The 23,623-nt window shown below is 39.9% G+C and overlaps 2 protein-coding genes across 7 annotated transcripts in view; one reads left to right on the top strand and one right to left on the bottom strand.

Annotated features, from left to right (window-relative positions):
• LDB3 (LIM domain binding 3) overlaps positions 1–23,164 on the bottom strand; it is a 116,156-nt gene extending 92,992 nt beyond the window's left edge. For 5 of the 6 annotated variants that reach the window (XM_082286068.1, XM_082286063.1, XM_082286065.1 and 2 more), the window contains exons 1-2: positions 17,038–17,105; positions 16,816–16,940 (exon numbers count right to left, since the gene is read on the bottom strand). In XM_082286068.1, coding sequence (XP_082142194.1) covers positions 16,816–16,908 — 93 coding nt within the window. In that variant the 5' untranslated portion in view covers positions 16,909–16,940; positions 17,038–17,105. Of the gene's footprint in view, positions 1–16,815; positions 16,941–17,037; positions 17,106–23,009 lie in introns of those variants that run through there. The other variant, XM_082286064.1, reaches the window with a different exon arrangement.
• Positions 23,165–23,349: 185 nt separating this feature from the next.
• Positions 23,350–23,623, top strand: part of WAPL (WAPL cohesin release factor) — a 137,712-nt gene continuing 137,438 nt past the window's right edge. The window contains exon 1 of the mRNA XM_082286057.1: positions 23,350–23,518. The gene's annotated coding sequence lies outside the window, so the exon portion shown is untranslated. The remainder of the gene's footprint in view (positions 23,519–23,623) is intronic.

Raw genomic sequence — 23,623 nt, 5'->3', positions numbered from 1 at the left:
AGTCAGAAGAACGATCCACAGGATCAAAAGGATCTATCTACATTTGTCTGTAGTTCAATTAAGCAACTCCTTGTCATGACAAACCTATGGAGCATAGAGAGCCATTAAAAAAACCCCATATAATGGATGTAGGAGAGACTGGATTTCAGAGTTGTACACTTATCTCACTGGGAAGAAAGGCTGATACAGAATGTTCTGAAGTAAACGTGAATCAATACTAAGAAAATAACTTTTTTTCCCCCTTAAAAACCTTTCATTCCCTTTCTAACTTTCTGTAATAAACAGAACAATCAACTGGGAAACATCATCCATGTGTCGACAGTGCACACCATCAAATCCAGTCATAATATGCTAATATGCCAAAGAGCCTGATGGATTTGTATGTTTCTGAATAGACAGTATTTATCAGTGCATAGTGCACGTATTTCCACAGTGGACAGCAATATTACGATATACCATTTTGTTAATCCATCTTCTAAACAAGGTTGGCATTGATAAGGGAAAAAGTTTATTTTTAATATAAGCTTGTAACTTAAACTATGATAGTATTTTCAATATTTAGTAATACAGATTGATGTTGCTGCAGCTTGACTTATGAGTATTTAGTACAACAGCACTTACCAATATATTGACTGTCTTAAGTATTTTTTAGAAGTGCACTTTATTTGTCACAGAAATTGTTTTGCCTTGTTAAAAAGTACTCCTCTAGGTGGCCTATGCTTTTATTTTATACATGGCCCTGTTCATGAAGGGCACTCATCTGTATTATTACATGTACTAAATGCCAATTAATTCTCCCTTATGAGTTACGATAAATGATTATTTTAGGGTGGAGTTACTAATTTTCCAAAGGGTCTTTATCACAGCTGTGTTGACAGGACTTTAAGTATGGTGGTATGCTTAGTACTCCCCTGAAGTAGCTGAAGTATGTGCCACAGCAGGTGCCACAAGTAGAACATAGACTTGCTTTGACATTAAAACATAGGGTATCGAAAGAGTGAAGGGCTGTTTGATGGATTTATAAAAGCATGTGTTGCGAATGGTTCGGAAAAGTGGAGCCTTCAGGGTATAGCATTAGAGTCAAAGCTAACTCAATTTGAAGAAATCCTGCCTCATCACAGCAACAGTTCTCCATGATGGTCAGGGTATCTGTCATTAAAGAAACATTTTGACACCTCCAAGGAAAAGCTCACTGAAGTGTAATCTCTTGGGGAAAGTAAGACCAAAGTATTAAAACATGCTCTTTGAGCTTTAAGAGACACATTTCTGCCAAAGAACTGTAAAAATCACACTTTCATCTGTTTTACAAAGTAGAAAACATAGTTTACATTTCTTTCCCATTCTTGTCAATGCCGTCTTTATAAAAACTTGAAACTTGAATTTTTGCACCAATTCCCAATATCACAGGATGTTGGTAATCAACGTACCTTTAGCCCTTCAGGCATGAAGTGGCATAGAAGGGACAGCTTTTACCAATCAAAGGATCTCTCTGCATCTGTGACTTTATGTCCCCAGCTTAGACTGACCAATTCACTCCCCCAAAGCAGGAGATGGAAAGCCCCTCCTCATTAGCCACAGCTAAACCTCTCTGCCAGCATACACACACTTCTTGCATCCACAAGCTGACATTTGCTCCTCTGCTTTCCACAATCAATGTGAAAATGTCAGTGTGGTTGTGATCTCTGCAAAGTTTTTCCTACAAAAATTTGTTCACAGTACCTAGCAGATTTGGCCTTTGCAATGTCATTCTACAAAGACATTGATTATTCCTTTACTAATACCCCAACAATGGTATAGTATTTGGTTTTCATTTTCTTGATCCATCTGCAAAATCAGTTTTTGCTTTCTGTATGAATTAAGGTCACAGATAACTTGCAAAAATTAGGTGAAATATCTAACCAGTCTGTTTGATAGTTTATGGACTTGAGGTGTGCCAAAATTGTAGCTAAAATTAAAGATCTGTGAAAAATAATGGAATAATCCCAAATGCCACTAGGAAAGCAGCCTAGGCAGCGTATACATTTCCTAAATTAGTCCTAAAATATTTACACAGCCAGAAAACCTCAACGTCACCCATAATTAAAAAAGCCAGAGCCAGATTCCCAGATATTAGAAAAAAATTACATTCTACAGTGGTCAGCCTCCTTAATGGAGTTATATTAGTTTATTCCAGCTAAAAATATTACCCTTATTTTAGTGAGTGTAGAATTTCTCTTACAAAATAATTTTAACATTATGTTAAATAGGATGTTTTCCGAGCTCTTTTTATATACAAGTGATTGAGAACAGCAGTATTATCCTTCAACTCATAAGGCTCTCTTGACAAGTATATTCCCCTGTAACTTCATAGAACTAGTGGAATTATACCAGGAATAAATCTGTTCCAGTATCTTCAGTTACTCTATTTGGAAACCAGTCATTTGCCTGACCTTCAGTGCAACACTAAAAACAGAGTTTGTCTGTCATCAAGAGCCAGTGAGATTTCAGATAAAACAGAACTCATGGCTCCTGCAATGAAATTCCGGGAGTGTCCATCAAAGGCTTGCCAACAATAGCATCTCACTCAGTCAAGACTTTCATACTTTGATAAAACTAGGAGAGAGGGGGAAGAGGAGATTTGACATTGGGAATTGGGCATGTCACAGCAACTTACTGTTCAGTCTCAAGTACACAAATCCAGAAGAATTCTTTAATTATATTCTACCAAAACTTTTATGAGTTGAATAGCTTTGGTTCTTTAAAGGTCCAATAATTTCTCCTCTATTGACAACTTACTTTTTGGGGGTTTTCTAGTTGGCTGTGAGGTTTTTTTTAGCCCTCTGGGGGAACATGCCTGCAACTACCAGCACCATAATGTATTTAAAATGACATACAGAGCAACACAAAATGAATCAGATCTGTTCTAAACATCAGTGTAAACATTGTGAGCAAGCACTGAAGTGGAAGCAGGACTATTTATTCTCCAACTTCCTTGTTTAAATTACAATAGATTAATCTTGTGTTCACTAGAATAAAAGGATTGTTATAGAAGGACAATTGCCAGGCGAGATTTCAAACTTCTTCCTTATGGTCCTATGCCAGTATGTAGGCTTACAGTGCTCTCTCTTCTGTCACACTGGCATTTCTCTTGACATTATTTAATCCAAACTTAAATCTCAAAATACCATCCCAGTCCTAGCAGAATATTGCCCAATGCTTTGATAGTGAGAGATGGTGATAGCAAAAATTACCAGGCATTTCCACATGCAGCTTAGATATCCATTAGTACATACAATGGTTGCTAACAACCTCACTATCTTGGGATATATGCTTACATTCCTAGTATTTGCACAGTTTGTTCAGTCTTGTAGTTCCTTTGGTTTCCACTTAGAGGATATAAACCATTATATATATGCTGAGACTATGGAGAACAGTGGGTAGGAGTGAAGCTAACAGAAAGGGTATCATGTAACATGGTCTTCTCATCTCACAAAATGGACAATGTATATTTTAATCAAAAAATAAAGTCCTGTCCTAGTCTCTCTCACTGGTCTTTGCAATGAAAATAGACCATAGAAAACAGATCATGGAGGTGTCAGAGGTTAAGAACGGAAAGGAAAACAACAATTCAAGACAATATCAAGGATCACAGAAAGTGAAAGATGTATTTCAAAGTTAAGAGGATGTTAAAATTCATATTATCAATTTTTAAGTGCAACTTCTAGGCAGCTCTCCTTGAACATGAGGCCATGTTAAACTCTCTCCATTACATTATCTAATTGAATTGAGGACTGTCATGGCGCAACCTACTCACACTACAAAGTGATACAAGTCACCAGAGGAAAGGAGGAAAGTGTCAAGAGGCAGAGCCAACCAATGGCTATTTGTCCTTGGAATGAAGCTGCACAAGAAGTAAAAAGATACCATCGGAACAGCCAGGATTTTATTTATTCTGGTATCAAAGCAAGATAAACTGGGCAAAAAGTAAGTAATGGTGTGACAAATGATAGAGAAAAGATATATATATATATATATATATATATATATATATATATATATATATATATATATATATATATATTGTTTTTTATATATGTGTAATCAGGAATATCTGTCAGTCACAGGTATTAAAAAAAAAAAGCAGAGTTTTTCTTTAGGCCGTTTGCATCCCACTAGGGAAAATAGGGAGAAAACCTCCTGTGTTCCAACCAAAAATGAGCTCAATTAAAAATGTACTAAGGACATTGCAAATCGCTGCCTTTTTCATCTGTTCTCAGGATTTGATACCTTTCTATAAAAACATGCTTTTATTTGATTTTTTTGTTGTTGTTGTTAACAGATAAACCTAGGGATTTGGAGATTTTAATTATTATGACTTTACTCAATAAATACATGAAAATATTCAAATAAATACTAAGAAACAATTAGATGTTTCAACTTCACTCTTAAAGAGGGTCATCATAATCTCTTTTAAGGTGTTAGAATTTAGCCAGCAAAAAGCTTCTCTTGTGACATGCTGAGAAAATGAATTTTTACTGAGTATCCCATTATTGTCATTGCTGAAATGGTGAGAAGATACAAACAGCTTCAAAAGATGGCATGTAGCGTTTATTTCCCAAAAAACGTTGGCAGTTTGGGGGCTTTTCTCAATAGTTCCTGAACCCTATTTTGCTATTGCAAAATTGGGTTGTCTGCAGTGGGAAAAGATAATATTTTAGAGAGTATTTTCTAAACATCTCTCTTTACAGCGTTAGTGTATCCAAGAGCAGCAGCACACGGGTGTGGATGTATGGCACAAATAGTCTCTACTCAGACAGCAGCCGAGATGCTTTATGGGAACACTGAAACTAAAGACTTGTGGCATCCAGGCCAGAACATTCACTGTTCTAAAATTAAACTCCAACAAGGAAAGTTTATTCCTACCTAAACCCTTTATTTACACATTGACCAAAGAGGCTTAACAATCAACTGCATGGTGAGAGCTCTTCCCTGGCCTCCTAAGCGTGAAGATGCATTTAATATTGGAACCCAATCCAATCTCTGCAAAACCACTGGAGAAGGATCAAGACTTAATGGAGACAAAAGAAGTAATATTGTTTACCAGTCCTTTTAGGGATGCTTCCCTCAGATAAAACTAATTAAAGCTCCAGTTAATAAGACAAATAAGTGTTAAATTATAATAAAACTACTTCTTCATTCTGCTTTCTAGTCTATACAGAGTTTTAATAAAACAAAATGTAGAGACCAAATTAAGTATTTGAGCTAAATACTGAAGAGTGGCAAGAGACAGACATCTACCCATATCATCAAATGGCATGAAACTCAGATCCAGCTTGGAATTCTTTCCCTAAGAGAAGGATCAGAATCTCACACTGTACTTATAAAATATAATACTGTACAAGAGAGTGTCCTGCCTCCTTTCCAGGTTGTCTTTAGGACACATGAACTCCAGGGAATCGTGGGTGGAATGTATAAAAGATCTTACTGCAGCTGCTGGTACTGCATCTGTTCAAGGGATAAATAAAGCAGCTAAGTTCTAGTTTTGGTTTCATACACTGCCAGTCCTTTGACATGCAAAGCAATTATATACCACCTCCTCATCTTGTCAATCACACTGCAAATATGTGTTCAATATTGTGGAAGGGATGATCGCTATTTTTTTGGCCAGGAATGTTCCCACAAGCTGGGATAACCTCCATGACAAGTCACATACACTGGAAAAAAAACCAAAACCACTTCATATTCTTCCAGAGAGTAACCCTGTTCATGTAAATGATCAATCTTTAGACTTCTCATTCTTCCTAGGAAAGAATTTGGTCTAGACAAAACTGATATGAAATTAAAACTGAATTAATTCACAAATTATCTAGACCTTCAAGAAGTAAATTCTATTTTGTTTCCCTTCATCACCACTTAATCCCCATGTTTTGGCATGGGGAATTCATGGAAATGCTCTCAATCACTATCTGCTTGTATTTTTTATATATATATTTTTAAAGAAGAATAATGTGTTTTACTATCTATGCTCAACGTATTTTCTTCAGAGAAAAAGTTGGAGATTACAATCTAAGATGACATTTTGCAGAGTGAGGAACCACTGCACTGCAGAAACTTAAGCACAGATATGTAGGAGAAGGGAATTGCTGCTGAGCAGGACAAATCCATCCTTTTGTGGACCATAGCATGTGTACTTGTAAAAGGAGGAAAGTCTCTTCAAGGAATTCTCAATGGAGATGCACTCAATTGTCAACACAGAAGTTATATTGGTATTAATTGCAGCTTGGATCCCTCAACAGAGGCTAGAGAAGACTTATTTAATACAGCAACACATGTAATCAGAGAAACAGGAAAGCCCCCAGCTTCACACAGAGCAGTCATGAACTTCCATGAGGTACTGTACTTATCCAGCTCCTTCCTGCACATTCTTTCTCTTTCCCTTCATGGCTCTGTAGGACATTATAACACCTTTTGGAGGGTCTAAAACTTTCATTTTCCAAATACAGTCTTCATCTCTTTGCTCCTCCACTCTAACCGCACTTAATCTGAACAGCATCAAAAGCTGGGAGCAAAGAGAGGATAGCACATTCTGGTGAGGCAGAATGTGGGAATAAAGAAAGGAAAGGAGGCAGGGGAAGGAGGCCACATAAGCATTCCAGGCATATGGAAGGAGGAGACAGCAGAGAACAATCTCACCTGGAGTGAGGATGAATGCCAAGAGCCATTGGTACTTGTCCTTGCAGCCAGCTGCTACAGCTGAGGCACACAGTTCTCAAGGGTGGCATAAAGCCTCCCTCAAAAGAGAGGAAAACTTCGCTATTCCTCAGGGGTCAAACAGCCAAACAATTTTGGCACTCTATAATCTGTTCACCCTTTCCATCAGGTGCCAACAGTCTGATACCCACAACTCTGTGCATTCATCCAGAACTACTGAGAACTATATGGCAAGCCAGCACATGCCTCAATTTTAGAAGTGTTGCCCTGAAAAGCAGCAGTACCAAGCAGTCAATTAAACAGAGAAGAGACTATGGTTCAGGTAGATGTGGTTTGTTGCTGTCCACACAACTGATGATGCTTACAGACTGCTGACCACTTCTTGTCATAAAGAAAGCAAAGCACACACGTAATACAGAGATCCTCATCCACACCACCCCATACAGTTGACAGAAGGATTTCATCTTGAATAATTTGTTAGATAATTTAAGCAAAACACTGAGATAAGAATCTTTTAGACAGTAAAGGAATTTTGAGAGTAGGTTAGGAGGGCACTTGTGTTTTACAACTCTTGCAAAAAAAAAAAATTAGCAGAAATATTATCCATTTATTTCTTACAATACTTAGCCTTAGCCAATGCTGATTAAAAAGACCCTTTTGCTTCGACTATTCCTTTTTTTAACACCTGCCATAGTAGCAACTGCCCTTAGCCATTTTTGAACCAGCTATGATTAGGTAAGGAGAGAATGCTGACATTCTCAAATAGAACAGCACGGTCACAGTGACCCCCAGGATCAAGGAAAGGCAGCCCAAATTCACCCTAATACAAGGGCATTCTGATTTGGCACTATGTACCAGAATCTGGGGTTACATGTAGTATTTTTGGAGTTTTGGATAAGATGTCCCATTCCAGAAGCTTGAGGTAAACGTAGCATTGGTTCCAATTCAAAATAGCTTCCTAAGTTACTGGACACTTTAAATATAGCATGAGAGTCCCACAGAGGCTTCTCAAGAGTGTGCATGGCACCCTAACCAGAGGGTGTAATAAGTACTACAATGCATTGCAAGTATTTTTATTCATGCCACAAAGACTAATTATCACTGATGCTGGTTTTAAACTGAGAACCCATAAATTGTTAAAAGCAAGCATGTGCCCTTAAGGCTGTTACGTTTAATAAGAATAAGGGTTTATGTCTGTATTAGGTATGGCTGAGCAAGAGAGGCATGGGGCCAAAACAGCCCAGAGGCTGGAATTTGGACTCTGAGCAAGGCAAAGGTGGGAATGTAGTGAGAGCATGTGAAAGGCTGTTTTCCTCCTAATCCTCAGCTGCCATTGCTACAAATCAAGTGTATTTGGAAGGATTTTGGAGAAAGGTTAAAACCTATTTATGCACCATGTCCAGGCACTGAACACCTGTGGCATAAATGATCACAACACCAGCTACGCACGTGGGAGGTGCAGAAAGTAACTCTACCCTCATCGGGGGATTTGCATGCCTTTAAGACATTTGGCCCATTTAGTCTTCCTAAAAGAAGAGCAAGATCTCATTGACTTTTTGGGAAAATGGCAACTAACCACCACTACCAAAGAGAGGAGTCGCCTTGTATGAAGCCCATTCAAGATATTATCTGGAGCCATTTGTAAGCTGAAAATGAATTTTTTCAGGGTACCTAATTTCCAGGTACTTTCTTCTCTCTATTTATTGTGTGCTCTTTCTCCTGAAAATCTCTTAGAAAACACATAAATAGCTTTACATTTGGGGGAAATACTATACTCTTCACGGATCTGAAAAATGGAAGATTTTAGAACTGTTCCCAAAGGACACCCAACAGTAAGGCTGACCTTCAGGGCCAGCTTCATATGATCGAGCTTCTATTTCTTTTAGCACCTGAGCTTTTGATAGTAGCTAAATAAAATACTTTTTTTTAAAATCATCATCTATGCAACACATTTTGACAGGTGATATGTGTTTGCTTTTAACTATGTAATGTGAATTACGGGGCAACACAATGTACCTGAACAGCACATTTATTGAGATCCTTGTCCTCACTCTGTACCAGAAAAAATGAAATTCTTTATGAATTCCATTTATTAAATATCATATCATGCTTTTATCAAATTAGTATTTAGGAATTTAGACAATTGTAACAAAAAGCCTATTATGGTATTTTGTTCTCAGGTAACCTTTTTATTAAGGCTTTAATTACACTAGTATGGAAGAAACAGCCCTTTAACATGCTATATAGAAATAATTCTTTTTCAATTAGCATTATTCATTTCTACTAGCACACTACTGTTGGCATTATCAGACAATGTTTTAAATTCATTTATTTCCTCAAAACTTGCAGTTGCAATTGATTTTTACCATGTTCAGCAGGAATTTCCCTCCTTCCTCACCCCTTCTCAAGATCTTTCAATGGAGACTAATAATTTACCTGCACATTGATCATTTGGCTAATCTTGCAACAAAACTCAGTAGAGAGTATTCTCATATTACACTGGACACTACTTAATGCTATATTATGCATTAAAATGGTGGCACCTCAGGTACCCATGTGCAGAAACTTCTGATTACACACAAACTGGCTACATGAGATTGTCTTCTCAGCTAGCTCCAGGCCACTGTGAAAGCTAGATTATAATGAAGACTATTGCATTTTGTACACCATTTTCATACTTCCACATTGCTACTCAAGGTTGGTGTTATTTGGTTTTTAAATATCCACATTTTTGATAGACAATAGCATATACTTTATGCTACTAATTAGACAACAAAATGGGAACTGCTGTTGCTAGTATAGAAAGTTAATGATAGCATATTTGTAGAGCTAATTTCTCTTTGTGTTTCACTGGCTGGAGAACATTTTGCAGTAATGTATTCAGAATGGAGATAATGACAGAGATATCTGCTGTGTTATTAAGACAGTCATTTACAGAGTTCAGACATCAGACACTAATAAGAAGTTTTACCTGAAAAAAATCCTACTGGGCATTTTAATTATAAAACACTAACAGTTCAGCAGCTTTAAAATCATAATTTAATGGTTACCTCCTGATGTTTACTCATTCTAAAGGATCTGCAAAATTATTAACTTTAATAATAATTATGTAAATCTGACGACTTCCTGAAATACTACATCAATTATATTCTCATATAAGTAAACTAAGTCAAAGACTGAACCATGTGCCAGACCACATTATCCAGTTGCCAGGGCACATTGTTAAATGCTTAAACAAGCAAAAAAGGAATAGAACTCATTTGAGCTGTGGATCTGTTTCCTTAGAGTAAGAAACCCTTTCCTCCCTCCCCGATAAAACCACAAGAGCTACTGTTACTTCCACTTGTGAACTCAGTTTTTCACCAGTCTTGAGTTTTTCATGAAGCTTCTCACAGCTAACACTATATACCTCCTGTTCAAGGGAACAGTTGCATTTCCCTTTCTTTCACAGGAAAGAAAGCTGCAAAGTCACTTTATAACTGAGCTGGCAATTGCACAGATGTTATTCAGCCCAGTTATTTCACACACTGAGCTCTTTTCACAGATAATGCCACAGAAGTATTGATGATTCAGCTACAATCACACTCCAAATTAAGAAGCACTTAGGAGGTGAAATAAGAAAGGGCTTCAAGTTCATGGGTTATGTATTTTGTGTCAGAACAGTCAGAGCAGCAGGTTTGATGATGTAACACCATTTAAACCAGAACTTCAGCTATTACAGGCCATTACTCCCATTTATCTGGCCTATATTCTAACAGGGTGTTATGTTTCTCCTGAAATTCAGAACAGATAGAATTGAAGAACACAGCTTGAAATAGGTGATTTCTCTGCACACAGTTTCTGTGCAGAGCACATATACTCCTTATATACCCCTGACCTTCAGCAGTGGGCTTAGTATTTAGTGATTACTTCAATCACACAAACAGATAAGAGGGGCTGCCTTTATGTTCCAAGTACATAGCTGATTTAAAGGAGAAATCATTTGACCAAGAGCTGCAGCTAGCTACATGTTCTTCCTGAAAGTTATTTTGCCAAGTACAATACATGCATTTAAATCACATTATGTTATCATGCTACAGTTTAAATAAAATGGTAAGAAAAGCACTGTTCAACAAAAACACCCTTGAGTTTAAAGTTACAACAACAAACTTCATGGATTTTTCAGAATATTTTCTGCAAGGAAAGAAAACGAAAGCTTCTTACTTCTATCATGACTGTCTACACAGAAGGGAAAACTCACCTTGTGCTGGAACTGCTTTGGATAACAAAATTAGGTATTTGCTGAAATCAAACCTTCTCTTAAAGTGTCAGTGGCTCTGGTGAAACATCCACTGGGATTACTCCTCAGACCTGATACAGTATTTTTGGTCAAGACAGCAAATGTTGTCTACCTCAGAATAACTAATGCCTTACCTCTTAGAGCACCTGCACAGCCATATTCAAAACTCTGTTCTGTTTTATTCAGAGCAGGGACTTGAACTGCCTTCCCAGTATCCTGGGATTTTTTGATCTGCAGGTGCCAGAACCCATTTCTCTGGTCCAACAAGTATTATTTAAATGGAATGCAACTACAGAATTTGCTCCCCCTCTCCTTGTCTGACATGACACTTGTGTTTGATGAGACATGGAACCTTATCATACAGATGCCCTGTACACTAAGCTGCCATTTATAGTACAGATGCTGTCTACTGGAACATCTCAAATAAACAATACCAAATCAGGAGGTTGAGGAGTTACTTGTAGGGCTCAGGCTCACAGAAACACAATCATTTCCAATGTAGCTGTAAACATACCAGAACTGGCTTGCAAATTAGTTTAAAAGCAAACATACCACCTCAAATAAGTAGCACTCTCCTATGACACTGACGGATTTGCATATACAACAAATAATTGCAGGTAATAAAATTCAGAATGCTGTAACTTCAGAGGAGATGACTGTTACTCAAGAAGTAACCAACAATTAAATAGATTATCCCAAAGAAATGCTGATGCCCACAGAATAGTTGTTTTATCAAAAAAATAGATAGTGAAGTTTCAGAGTGTTCTGAAAAGCTGGCCTGCAAGTATTTAATTTTCCACTCACAAGGAACTATTTTAAGTTAAACTGTAAGAAGACTGGAGGAATGTGAAACTGCTCAGGCATAAGAAATTACTATGGTTTATCTAGGCATAAGACAGTCACTATACTAAATGGTTCACTCCCTTCTGAGAAGTTGAATCTGTCATTTGAGCTTTAAAGGAAAAAGAAAACATCTCTACTGAGTAAGAGTTGAAGAGGAAGACTCCTAGACTTCTAGAGGACACCAGATTTATCTGTTAGTTTTGTAGAATACCAACTATTATAAATACTAATCTATAGCTTTTGATACCGTGAAGGACTTCTTATTTGGAGATTTAAAAACCCTCTCAAAGCTGCAGTTGCAGCTGTAGGACAGCTACTCAGCAGTCTGATTCACCAAAGGTGGATGCTTAACAGATGATGTGGGATCAGCACTTCAAGAGAATTTGCTGAATTGATTCAATTCAATACAGGTAAACTGCATTTTTCTGGTTATGATTTATGTACAGCCCCACACAGCCATTCAAAGGACAGCTGCAGAATGCACAAAGCCTGACCCATATCATCTGAGGTTTCCCTGCATTCATGAACAGAAGAAAAAAGGTGAAGATGGACTGCCTTCACTCCTCAGTGGTCTGCTGTAAGACACCGATACGCAATAGCCCACAGGAAATGAATACTCTCACATGGCTCCTCTAAAGCAAAGGCAGTGACAGTCAGAGGTTGGCATATGTATGCTAGGGAGTGGAGGAGGGACAGGAAGCAATCAGGAAGAGATGCTGATAAAAGCAAAGATCCTAACAACTGTGAGAAAAAACCTTCCTGCTCCTGCAGAAACAGACAGCAAAATGCTAGACCAGGGTTTTCCCCCATACTCAAAAAGCTGTTTCAGGCTGCTTGTAGCAGATTAAGTATACAGATCAGCTAATTAAATTCTTGTTATAGCAGTGTTTGCTGTTTTCCCTCCCTGCACTTACATCATCATCAGATTTCAACCTTTTCATCACTTAATCAAATAAAGAAAAGTAGTTCTTTAATGTTTTTGTTTTGTTTAAACACTATCTCCTGTTTCAGGCTCCCTTTTGATTTGGAATCCAAGCAGCTGAAAAACCTCTCTATCAGGAAATACAAAACCGTATGGGTAACTGCAGAATGAATATACCAGTTGTGAGTTACCACAGTGATTTAGGGAATATTTCCATTTCCACTACCTAGATGATGATAGTCCCTCCATACCTTCATTGCATCACCTGCAAGCCAGCCTGACTCACTAGAACAGTTTAGTGTTCAGAAATAAAGATTCAAAAACATATGAAGATGTTCAGAACATGGTTATTGCATCCAACCATGCACAACTGTACCATCTTAGGTAGCACGGCAACTGAGCACTTAGATAATTAACTATGTCCAAAAGCCTTCTTACAGAGGATTAGGTTTATAAAATTAATGAATTCTGCTTGCTTCCAGACAGTTCAAGCAGGAGGAGGAAATAAACAGCTTTGCTGCCCATGTCAATTTGGAAAGAGCAGATTTACGTATATGATCACGCCACTGGTGACAGCGTTTAGCACTGCCAACGACCTGCAAGCCTCATTCATTTCAGCAGGGCTGACAGACGTTCAGCTTTACTAAGTCTGTCAATACTGTTTTCCTACCTCTGCTACCTGCTCATGACATCTCATGACAATTTGACAACTCATGACAGAATTTTTCTAGTGGGTAGGATTGTCCACAGGGTGGGAACTGGAAAAATAGTTTACAGATGATTTCCCAATGCTATTGTTAAAGGAGTGTGAAAGCTGCAGAGTGACCTTAACTCTTCCCTACTTGTTTTTGTTTCCTCTTTTCTTCTTCCCACCCCCTATGTTAGTCAGGCATTTATTTTTAGATAAAGAACAGATAAGTAGAACAATCCATTTCAGGGGAACACATCTTCACCTGTCACCCAGCTGACTGACTGTGACTCCTGTGCATTATGCTGTTGACTATTCAGCAGTGAGCTGATTACCTGAGCCTACCTAAATGGAAAAAAATACAGTGTCTCAGACACCATTTTGAAGATTTGTTGTGCCAAACAGCTCTGGGCAATTCCTTTCCTAGTCCACTGTGTTCATTAGCAATCCCACAATCCTGAATCGTGCTTTTGTCAGCAGGTTTCAAAGACCTTCAGGATTTCTCCCCCGTTCTCCAGGTAAAGTGCAAGATGGGTTGGGATTGTATAGGGCCGGCTGACAGAGTACAGGTCAAGAGGTCCCCACTTTATGTCTATGTGTGGACTAACTTCATAATGGCACAATACTGGTGTCCTCTTTCAGAAGGGTCCTTGGAAACTTGTTGGTCTAATACTGTAGATGGGATGAACAACCCTGGTGTGTTAGACTCTTTCCATCATCTTTCTCAGGAGCTTAGAGACAATTCTCTTGCATCATGACAGAAGAGCACAGAGCCCTCATGAAAAAGGAGGAATCTTTCTGTTCTCTGTGGCCCACTTACAAACAGTCTAATTAATTGGGGGCAGTCAGAGCACAATGAAAATGTCTGCATGCAAACCCTGACTGCAGGCATAGAGGGACATTGTGCACATGTAGCCAAAAGGGCCACGGCACATCTGGTATTAAAAGCAATTATAATACTCTTTAAGTTGAAGTATTTGGGGTTTAGGACTCATCTTGCACATAGAAAGTCTAATCTCATCTCAGGGCAGCTGTGGATCAAAACCAGTCCATAAATAGGTGTACAGCATCTGCTAGCAACATTCAGAGCTGTGTGCCCTTTCCAAGAGAGAGATCTTCCTCACAGTTATCTTCTCTCCTCTCCTCCCCACCAGGAATATCTTAAAAATGTAAGTACAGCTTCCCTTTTCCCACCACACTAAGACTGCAGTTACGGCTGAATTCATAGGTCAACTCACTTATGACTGCATATTTCTGATTAACAGGAATATCTGATCTGTTTAGAGAAACATTTATGTGATAGATGCTAAAGAAAAAAAACAGATTATAATCAAAAGTCATGTATTAAACTATGTTCCAATTAAAAACATCACAACCATCAGGCATAACTATCCCAGCTCCCTCTGAAAGAGACTATGTTAATTCCTGTATGTCTGCTTCTACCCTCATAAGGCAGGCTCTAAAATCCAATCCCATGCCAAAGCAGTAGTCCCAGCTAAAAACTGGGCCTTGCTGGGAAGGAGTTCAAGACATTTAACAGGGCTTTCTGACACTGCTAGGGCTGAAAAAGCAGTCAACTGTGTGAAGAGCTAATTCCTCCACACCTCTGGGAATTCAGCCGCTGCAGTTTCGCTTCTGCTCCTTCTATGCTCTCCAAAGCCCTATGAGAATCATGCAGCCTTTGGGCACAGTGCTTACACTTTCAGAGATTACAACCTGAGACAATGAGCTCTTTGGGAAACAACTGGCTTTTCATTACTGATTGTCTCGTATACAGTGCAAGTGCCACAGCACTGGCCCATGACTGACAGACTCTAGGTATGACTGAATGACTTAGAAGAAAATAATCAACACCATACAGTGCAGGCTGCAAAGTGTCATGAAAATGCCTACAAAAATATAATGGCACCTCTCTGTACTTAGCTTGGGTGGGATGAGAAAAGAAATACCAACACTATTTACAGGAGCAAGATTAATCTGAGTTTATGAAGAGAGTTTATTTTTGTGGGCAGGGGGTATATTAGGTTATCTTTTACTTGTTTGCTTTAGATAACACTGCCAGAACAGCCTTGTTTGCAATTACTATGCTGCTTCTACAAAAGGAGTTATGAAAAGTACATCTCCTCATCATAGGCCTTAGTATCAAGGTAAATGTGGCTCTGTCTTCCAAGAAAGGAATAATGTGCATAACAAGGGAGATCAGATGATACAGTTCCACAGGATGAATATGAAATAGCATAGCTAAGACTTCAGCAGCTCACCAACAGACTTTGAATCACATTTGTTGCAGAGATATAAATTTTGTACCCACAACTTAACAGACTGTATTTTTTCACTACCAAAAAAACAACATAGTTTTAAAAGCAGTGTAGGTGGCTTTTTTTATTATTATTATTATTTTTGCAGTAGAGCACACCTTTTGTTTGCATTCTACTTGTTTGTCTGATTAAATCATTCTGGTATTTCTCTTACATACTGTTATGTAAGTAACCTCTCTTGTCAATGTACTGCAAAGTCCTCTGCAGGTGATTTGTAGAGGAACCAAGACCTCTCTAGAAAGAGCTGAACATTCTGGAGAAGATCTGGAAATGTCAGAAACAAGAAAAAAAGAGAAGGGAGCTACCAGAAATTACACAGAACTATCTTATAACAGAGAAGTAGGTAAGGGAAACACAAATTTCCTGAAACCATACAATGTTAAAAAATATTTAAATAACCGAGCTAATTCAGATAATAGGAGTACTGAACTGCAACACCTTAAAATAACACTTCAAGGGGAAGATAAAAAAAAAGGCATCTAGGAAGTATATGGCTGTAATTGACAGCTACACCAGGTAATTAATTATTAAATCACATGCTGTTTGTCAGCTGCAAATGGAAGGCTTCTGCATAATTTAAGACAGTATTTTATGTACTACTGAGTCTTCTGCTTGACATGTCTAATTTTTATCTAATTTATTTACCCCATCACAAGAGGGGACACATCCCTGTCTTTGTTCAGTTTTAACACCTGACTTCACGTATTTACATGTTTATTTTCTAGAAATATAATTCTGTATTCCCATTCAGAGTTGTTCTACTCCTTCCCCCAAACAGCACCAGCGAGGCCCCTATCAGCAGAAAAAGGGACAACAGTGTACAAAACAGAACTGGAGGCTTACTTAAAAGAGACACTATCATCATTCATAAAAACATACTAACCAGAACTGTCTTCCTGAGGCTTTATCAATGCCAGGTTGTACTTCAAACTGGTACATTTCAAGTTCACATTATATTGTCTTTATTCACACCTAGGTGCAAAGATCCTCAATTCTGCTAGGCCAGGTCAAAGTGTACATACCACTGCTATTTTCCAACCCAAACAAGCTCAACGAGTTTTTTTTGCACACTTACTCTGGAGATGGTCAAGGGCATGTTGAAGTCCTTGCCCCCTTGCAGTCGGAAGCCCCACGGTCCAGGTCCATTCAGAGTCACACTGTAAGCCATTTTGTACCGCTTTCACAGGCAGCAACAGGGCGCTGCAGGACAGAAGGATGGGGCAGACAAAAAGTGAAAAAACAGAATGAGAACAGGGAAGGGTTTTACATAATGAAAGCAATTCTCTCTCTGCCTTGCCTGTTCAGTCGTGCTCTGATACCACCTAAGAATAGATGGGAGCTATAATGCAGATGCTGATATCCCAGCTGAGTAAGGCCCATAAAAGGTTTGTAACCAGACACCTACTATGCAAAGACTTCATGACTCAGAGGTCTAATATAGTCCCCAGGGAAGGGGACAGATCTTTCTAGGCTCCTCAAGCCCCTCACACTGCTCAGTTACTTTATGGACAAACCACACATTTTAATAAAACAAGCAAACAAAATCCCATGCTAAAATCCCAAACACCCAAGTCTCTTCACTAACCTGTTAACAGCTACAAAGCCATTTTTAAATTCTGCTTCAGCACCTAAGTTTCTTGCACTGTGACATATAAAACAAGTTCCTTCTACATAGATCTTTCCATATGTAGCAGGAAAGGCACCAAGAAAGTGTTTACCTTCTTTTGCAATGGTTTGTTAAACTGAACAATGTATATACTACATGCATTTAGCATCACCAAAAAAAAATTTTCAAAATTTCATGTTTGGCTCTTGGTTCCACAGCCCTTGCTTTCTCTAGGAAAAATTAACATTTATTCTTTCAGAATGCCGAAAGATGTATCACGGGATACTTCTCATCAGCATTTAATTTCTGTGACAAGAGCCTGGTTTCGCTACATACCTGTTTAGTCATTTCAGTACAAGTCTTCTAAAGGTGTGACACTTAAATAAAAGGCTAAGAATACAAATAGTTAGCTAACTGCTTCCTTAATTAATTCCTTGATTTTTTTCATAGCTTACATTCCAGTTCTTAGGTGTTCCATAAAACTATAACCCTTGTACAGTAATGCTGGATACCATTTGTGCCTTAGATTGGAAACTGCTAAAATACAGAGGGCATGAGGGAGGAAAGAAGCCGTTGGCAGAACTATAGATAAAAACCAAAAGTTTCTGCTCTCAGGGTAAAGCTACAAACATTAAATAATGCTCACCCCTTTCAAGTCATTAATTTGTGCAGGACCTGCAGAACCCCTCTCCTGTCTCTTCACAGCATTTATCCTCCTTTATCTTCGGGTTAGAAAGAAATTTCCATTATATTAACAAAGGGGGGAAAAAAGAATGGGTTCTACTTTGATAATCAAAAAGACAAGCAAACACACACAACGCACTAGAGTGAGGCAGCTCAGCTTGAACATTGATAATGGGTCACCCTGCCAACACCTACCTTAAAACATGATAAGTATCTGATGACAAAACAGCAGAGAGCAAACACTACCGAGAACTCAGTCTTTATCTAAGGAGATGGTCGATAATTTCTCAAAGCCATGAAGCAATAAAAGTTTCTGTCTAGCATCCACAGTGCCAGAAAAGCCATTTGTACAAGGGAATAATTAATCTCTGCATAGGCACTAGACTAAACCATATAATCCTATCTTTTAGCCAGAGGTCCACATTAAACCACAGCAATTCACACAGATGTAAATAAAAGTTACACTAAGCCAGTAGAACTGGCCCCAACCAAAACTAAAGCAAATAGCAAGACATAGCTTGAGAAGAAAGTAGGGGTTTGATGTCTCACAAATACCTCAAAGGTACATTTACATTAAGAGTATTTATAATCTGTCCTCTCTGAGTCCAGAACCATTGATGCTTGGATGATGACTTTTGAGAAGACAAAACTGACTTGTTGGACTTAAAATGGCAGAGTTTCCTGGCCTGCCAGTTTATCTAGTATTGAATTTATTTTTTTGAAAGCCAGATGCACACACAGAAGTTTGAAGGTATACTCTCATTGTACTATTCCTTTTACTTTTCCTAGGAATTTGCTGCTGGTTTTAGTGCTCTTTCTTGGCTCCATTTCAAGGGTTCAGAAGAACAGAATAAAACCAGGAGTAAGATAAACCTAACAAGTCATTGCCTCATTACTAAAGACAGTATCACATAAATAAGTATTAGAAGGAAGGTTACAGTTTTATGGGCTGTGAATTCTGTGCATGTTACCTTCCCATACCTAAATCTTCAGTCATTTGTGTAAAAAAAGGGGGGGGGGGGGGGTATCAAACCCCAGAACAGAATAAAGCCACACAACAAACTGAACAGAGCTAAGCATTAAGAAACAGAGATGCTGCTTAATCAAACACTACGTGCTTCCGTCCTCCTTTCACATCTATAACATGCCATCTGCTTATCAGTTAGGACATCTGAAAGGATCTGAGAGATCCTTCAGGTTGAGTCGTGTGCTAAGAAACCAGAGTGGGCATCTCATTAGGGGATCTGTCATTTGAATGAAATGTTGAACTGAGGTCACTTGTTCCTACTCCTTTGGTTTCCATCCTTGTCTGCACAAATGTTCAGCATAGCTTGGCACTTTTAAAAGGAAAGTGCAGAGGATATGCCAGCGCCCCGGCCAACATTCCCCTTCAACACATCAGCACCACAGCTCTTTCATGTGTCAGCACTATCACTACCAGGTGCAATTTGGAGAAAGAATACTCCAGTTTTCTCTCTCCAGACCTCCCTAAGTCCTTTCCCTCCTGTGTCTATATCCCCTCTGCCTGCCTGAAGAAAACTCTGCTCCTAATAATGAAGTTAAAATGCTACAGGAAGCTCATGCTGTAGTCACAGGTCTATTTGTTAGGGATAGTCAGCACAGGTCTCACCTAAAGACTTTCAGTACAATCAGCCTCTAAATAAAAAAGCTGGTGATCCACCCGGATGGCCATTTCAGCCCTGCCCTGTTTTCAAAGGTGAGACATCAGTGCAGCAGGTATAGCACCATCACAGCTAACAGCACGAACCTCAGCAAAACCTTCTGGGAAACCAGAGGCTGAAATAAACTGTGTATACATAACTGGCAATTTCCTTGTTTTTCAGAGGCTTGTGATGTTTAGATTAGGTTTTAAGTTGCTTTACATAACTGCCTGCTAGTCTGTTTCAAAAATAATTTTTATTTGCTCAGATAATACTATTTTGTTTCTCACAGTGTTCCTTCTTCCCTGCATTCTGTGGCTATGTCAAAATCTATGACTTGCTTAAAACTCCCTCTCTTCAGAGAGAAGCTATGCTGAGCACCAAGTCAGATGAGGTCACTGATGTAAGGGGTGACATTTAAACAAAAAACATATTCCAGGAGCAGGGTGACATTTTCTCTACACATATCAAATCAGAGGATTGTCCAGAGCTCACCAGGCATCCCCCCCTGCCCCCCAAGCTATTCCCAGCTGACTGATGGGAACAGTTGCAAGGAAGCTGGATGGGTACCAGGCAGAGGAGAGTGCCACCACCTCCAGCAAATGCCTCTGAGCCTGAGCAGAGCTGTCCTTCCACAACTCCAGCAGAGATGTTACACCAGCGGAAACAATTCACACGTGCTAGGAGACCATGCTGTGTGTATTACAGTGAACTGACTTTGGGAGAGCTACAACTGCATGCTCGGGAGTGCACAGACATTAAGTGAATGAAATAAAAGCCTCTAGTGTCAGTACTAAATTAAGGTGGAAGGAAACAAGTAATGGAAATTCCAATTGTTAAGGCTGCTACTACTTCATGAAGCTGGCCACATTAGTCAGGGGTTATATTTTAGCTGCTGTGCTAGATGTACGGACAGGGGAGACTTGAATTATGGTTACTGCAGCGACAAGGTTGTATCATTTGGATCATCAAGGATTTCAGAAGCAGATTGCTTGAGAGTTTGACTTCTGAGCTGCAGTAGACTATGAATCTCTGGTACATAAAAAGATACATATAAGGTCATGGTTTCAATGTTTTATGTCTAGGCAAATGAGAGATTTGCACCGCACAGGAATAAACTATCATTTCCTCTTTAATAGAAAGATGTTCAACAAGCTAGATTGACTTTCCTTTAGAAAAAACAAACAAAAAAACCCAACCAACCAACAAAGAAAACCAAGCAAAAAGATTGTCTTTCAGTCTCCTTCACCTGAGGAACTGGCAGTACAAGAAGGCAGCATTCAGCTTTATGACAAACACACCCTTTTCGTCCCATGGATTCCTGCACTGTCCCCAGTACAATTATCTACAGTCCTTCAGAAGAGTGGGAAATCAAGGGGAATGGAGCCTTTGAAGAAACTACTCGCTAGACATACACATGAAGAAAACCCAAGCTTTGAACCAGCTGCCCAATATATGCAATCCTAGAGTTTTCTGAAGTTTTGAATCAACCCAATGTTAAGTACATTTCACATGAAATCAACATGGTCCATTTGGGGATTGATCATCATTGTCATCCACAGGACAAAATAGTACATATTTACTATACATTAGCTAAGCAGTGCTAAGAAATTTGAAATTGACACATTAGAGATGGAAAAAACTTTTATCTCTGAATTCCTAGCTTGCCAGTGACAAACTGAAAATACGAGTAATTACCAAGAGCAAAGATATTTTTTCCCCACAAATTCAGCACAAGTTCAATATTGCTCCCAAAGTAAGACTATTCTGCAAAAGAGCTCATTGCAATCTCCTTTCCTTCACTGCTGAACTCCGAACTAAGTTGACCTAATCCTACTTTACTTCCATGTACAGCTTTGTTTCACCTATTTATTAAAAATCCTTCCATTCTCACAGACCTTAGGATTTCTGAACTCCTGTTAGTCCCTTTATCACGTTGTCCTATGTCCTGATCTTTCTCAAGAAGCTAGATTTTTCACACTTGGCTTCACCACATTTTGTTTTGTCAATACTTTACTAAGACTGTGCTTCGTGGATTCCAGAAAAAGCCCATAATGTTGGGGTGATATGCTCAAGCAATAAAATGATAGATTATCTTCCTTGTCTATAATATAATGCCTTCAGAAATGCAGCTAAAATGTTTCCTGTTTGGCTGTTTGCTGCTGCCAGTATCACTTTACCAATTAACCCAATCTGCTATCTACACCTCCCTCTAGATCCTTCACCATAACTGTTTTCACCTTTACAAAAAAACCCCTGTATTTCACACTTTTTTCCTCTACTACATGGCCTTTTTTTTCCCTGCACCGACCTCCTTTAACTACAATAAAAGATTTGGTATACAACACAGTTTAGTCAGAATTAAACTTTTAAAGAGTTGAAGATTTTTTTGGTAACTATGTTAAACTGGAAACCTGTGGAGAGACAGATTCACCATGAAAGGGAAGGGGAAGATACCCCTCCAGCCTGTTTGTAAAGATTTAAGTGTATGTTACTAAGTTCTCATCTTACCAGCTTTTCAGTCATTGTTTTTAAAGACACTTCCTAAACCATGTAATATTTACCACTTCCACGGCACTTACCTTCCCATAAGAAAATTTCTTCTTTTACGGTAAAGAACACCTAAACATCTGTTGTTTTAAGCATGCCCTGTTTATAAATGTAACCACAGCACTTAGGCTACCAGCTTTAGGTGAGAAAAACGAGTCAACAGCAGCAAGCTGCATTAAAACGAAGGGCTCAGTTTCTAATACATGGACTTGAGGTAGAAAAAGAAATCTGCAAAATGTATTGCTGTTCAGTTTTCCTTGTTATTCTCCAACTCTGGGCTGAAACCAGGAAAGTTTACAGCAATCCTGTGACTACTGTAATTTGTGCCTTTCTGCAGGGGAGCCTAATTGACTGTTTGGCCTAAGGAAAGGGAAAACAGTGAACGAAAAAATCCAAACAATCCCAAAGACAACACCGTCAGCTCCACAGAGACCAAGGGCTGAGCTCTGACATCGAGGTCACAAGACCTCTCACGGCGCAGGCTTTGCCTCCTCACTGCCCGAGGTCTGGCACAGCGCGGGGAGCGCACAGCGAGGCTTACGAGAAGGATCTTGTGCAGTCAGTGTAATTTGGCCATCGCAGATTCCTCTGGGATCACCACAGCACGCTGATGTAGCGGTGCGCCCATAAGCACAAGGGTGCAAGATAACTAAGCAGCCTCCCAAAAGTTACACTTCAACCTCGCCTACTTACTTCTGCCTTCCCCGTAAGGGCTCTTCAGGGTTTAACTTCCCACTACAGACACGCTGTAGCCGCGGCGCGACCCACCTTGCCCGCTCGCAGTGTCTCGCTCAGCGATACCTCCGGGCCGAGCAGCCGCCCCGCGCCCCCTCCGGCCGCGCAGCGCTGCCCGGGCCGCGCCGGGTGGGTCCCGCCCTCGCGGGAGCCGCGGCTGCCGCACCCACGGACATCGCCCCCGCAGCCAGAGGACGGCCGCGACCGGGGCCAAGGGGAGCGCTGAGGCACGCACCCGCCCCGGTAGCGAGAGAAGAGCCGCTGCCCCGCAGGTGCAGCCTTTAAGCACCCGGGCTGCCGGGAGCACCGCGCTGAGGGAGGCGGCCGCTCCCCGTCCCGCCGCGAGGGGGCGCTGGGCGGGCGAGGCGGCGCGCGAGGGGATTTGCCTCAAGCGGTGGCGCAGGGACTGATCCGCAAGAAGCCGCTGCCGGCGGCGTGTAAATATCCGAGTTTGGGCCGAGATCACCTCGGGGCCGCGGTGGCAGAGCGGGAAGGTGACACAGAGCTGTGGGGAACGGTTCGGCCGAGCGCCGGGGCAGCAGGTATCCCGGGGGGCGGGCGTTCCGCGTCTGAGCCCTCAGGGAAGGATGCGAGGGATGAAATGGCGGCGGGAGCGGGGGGGCTGCGCCCGCGGGTGGGACCAGGAA

The sequence above is a fragment of the Coloeus monedula genome (genome assembly GCF_965178545.1).
Source record: "Coloeus monedula genome assembly, chromosome: 8".
Classification (NCBI taxonomy): Eukaryota; Metazoa; Chordata; class Aves; order Passeriformes; family Corvidae; genus Coloeus; species Coloeus monedula.
This window is presented reverse-complemented; position numbering and strand designations above follow the sequence as displayed.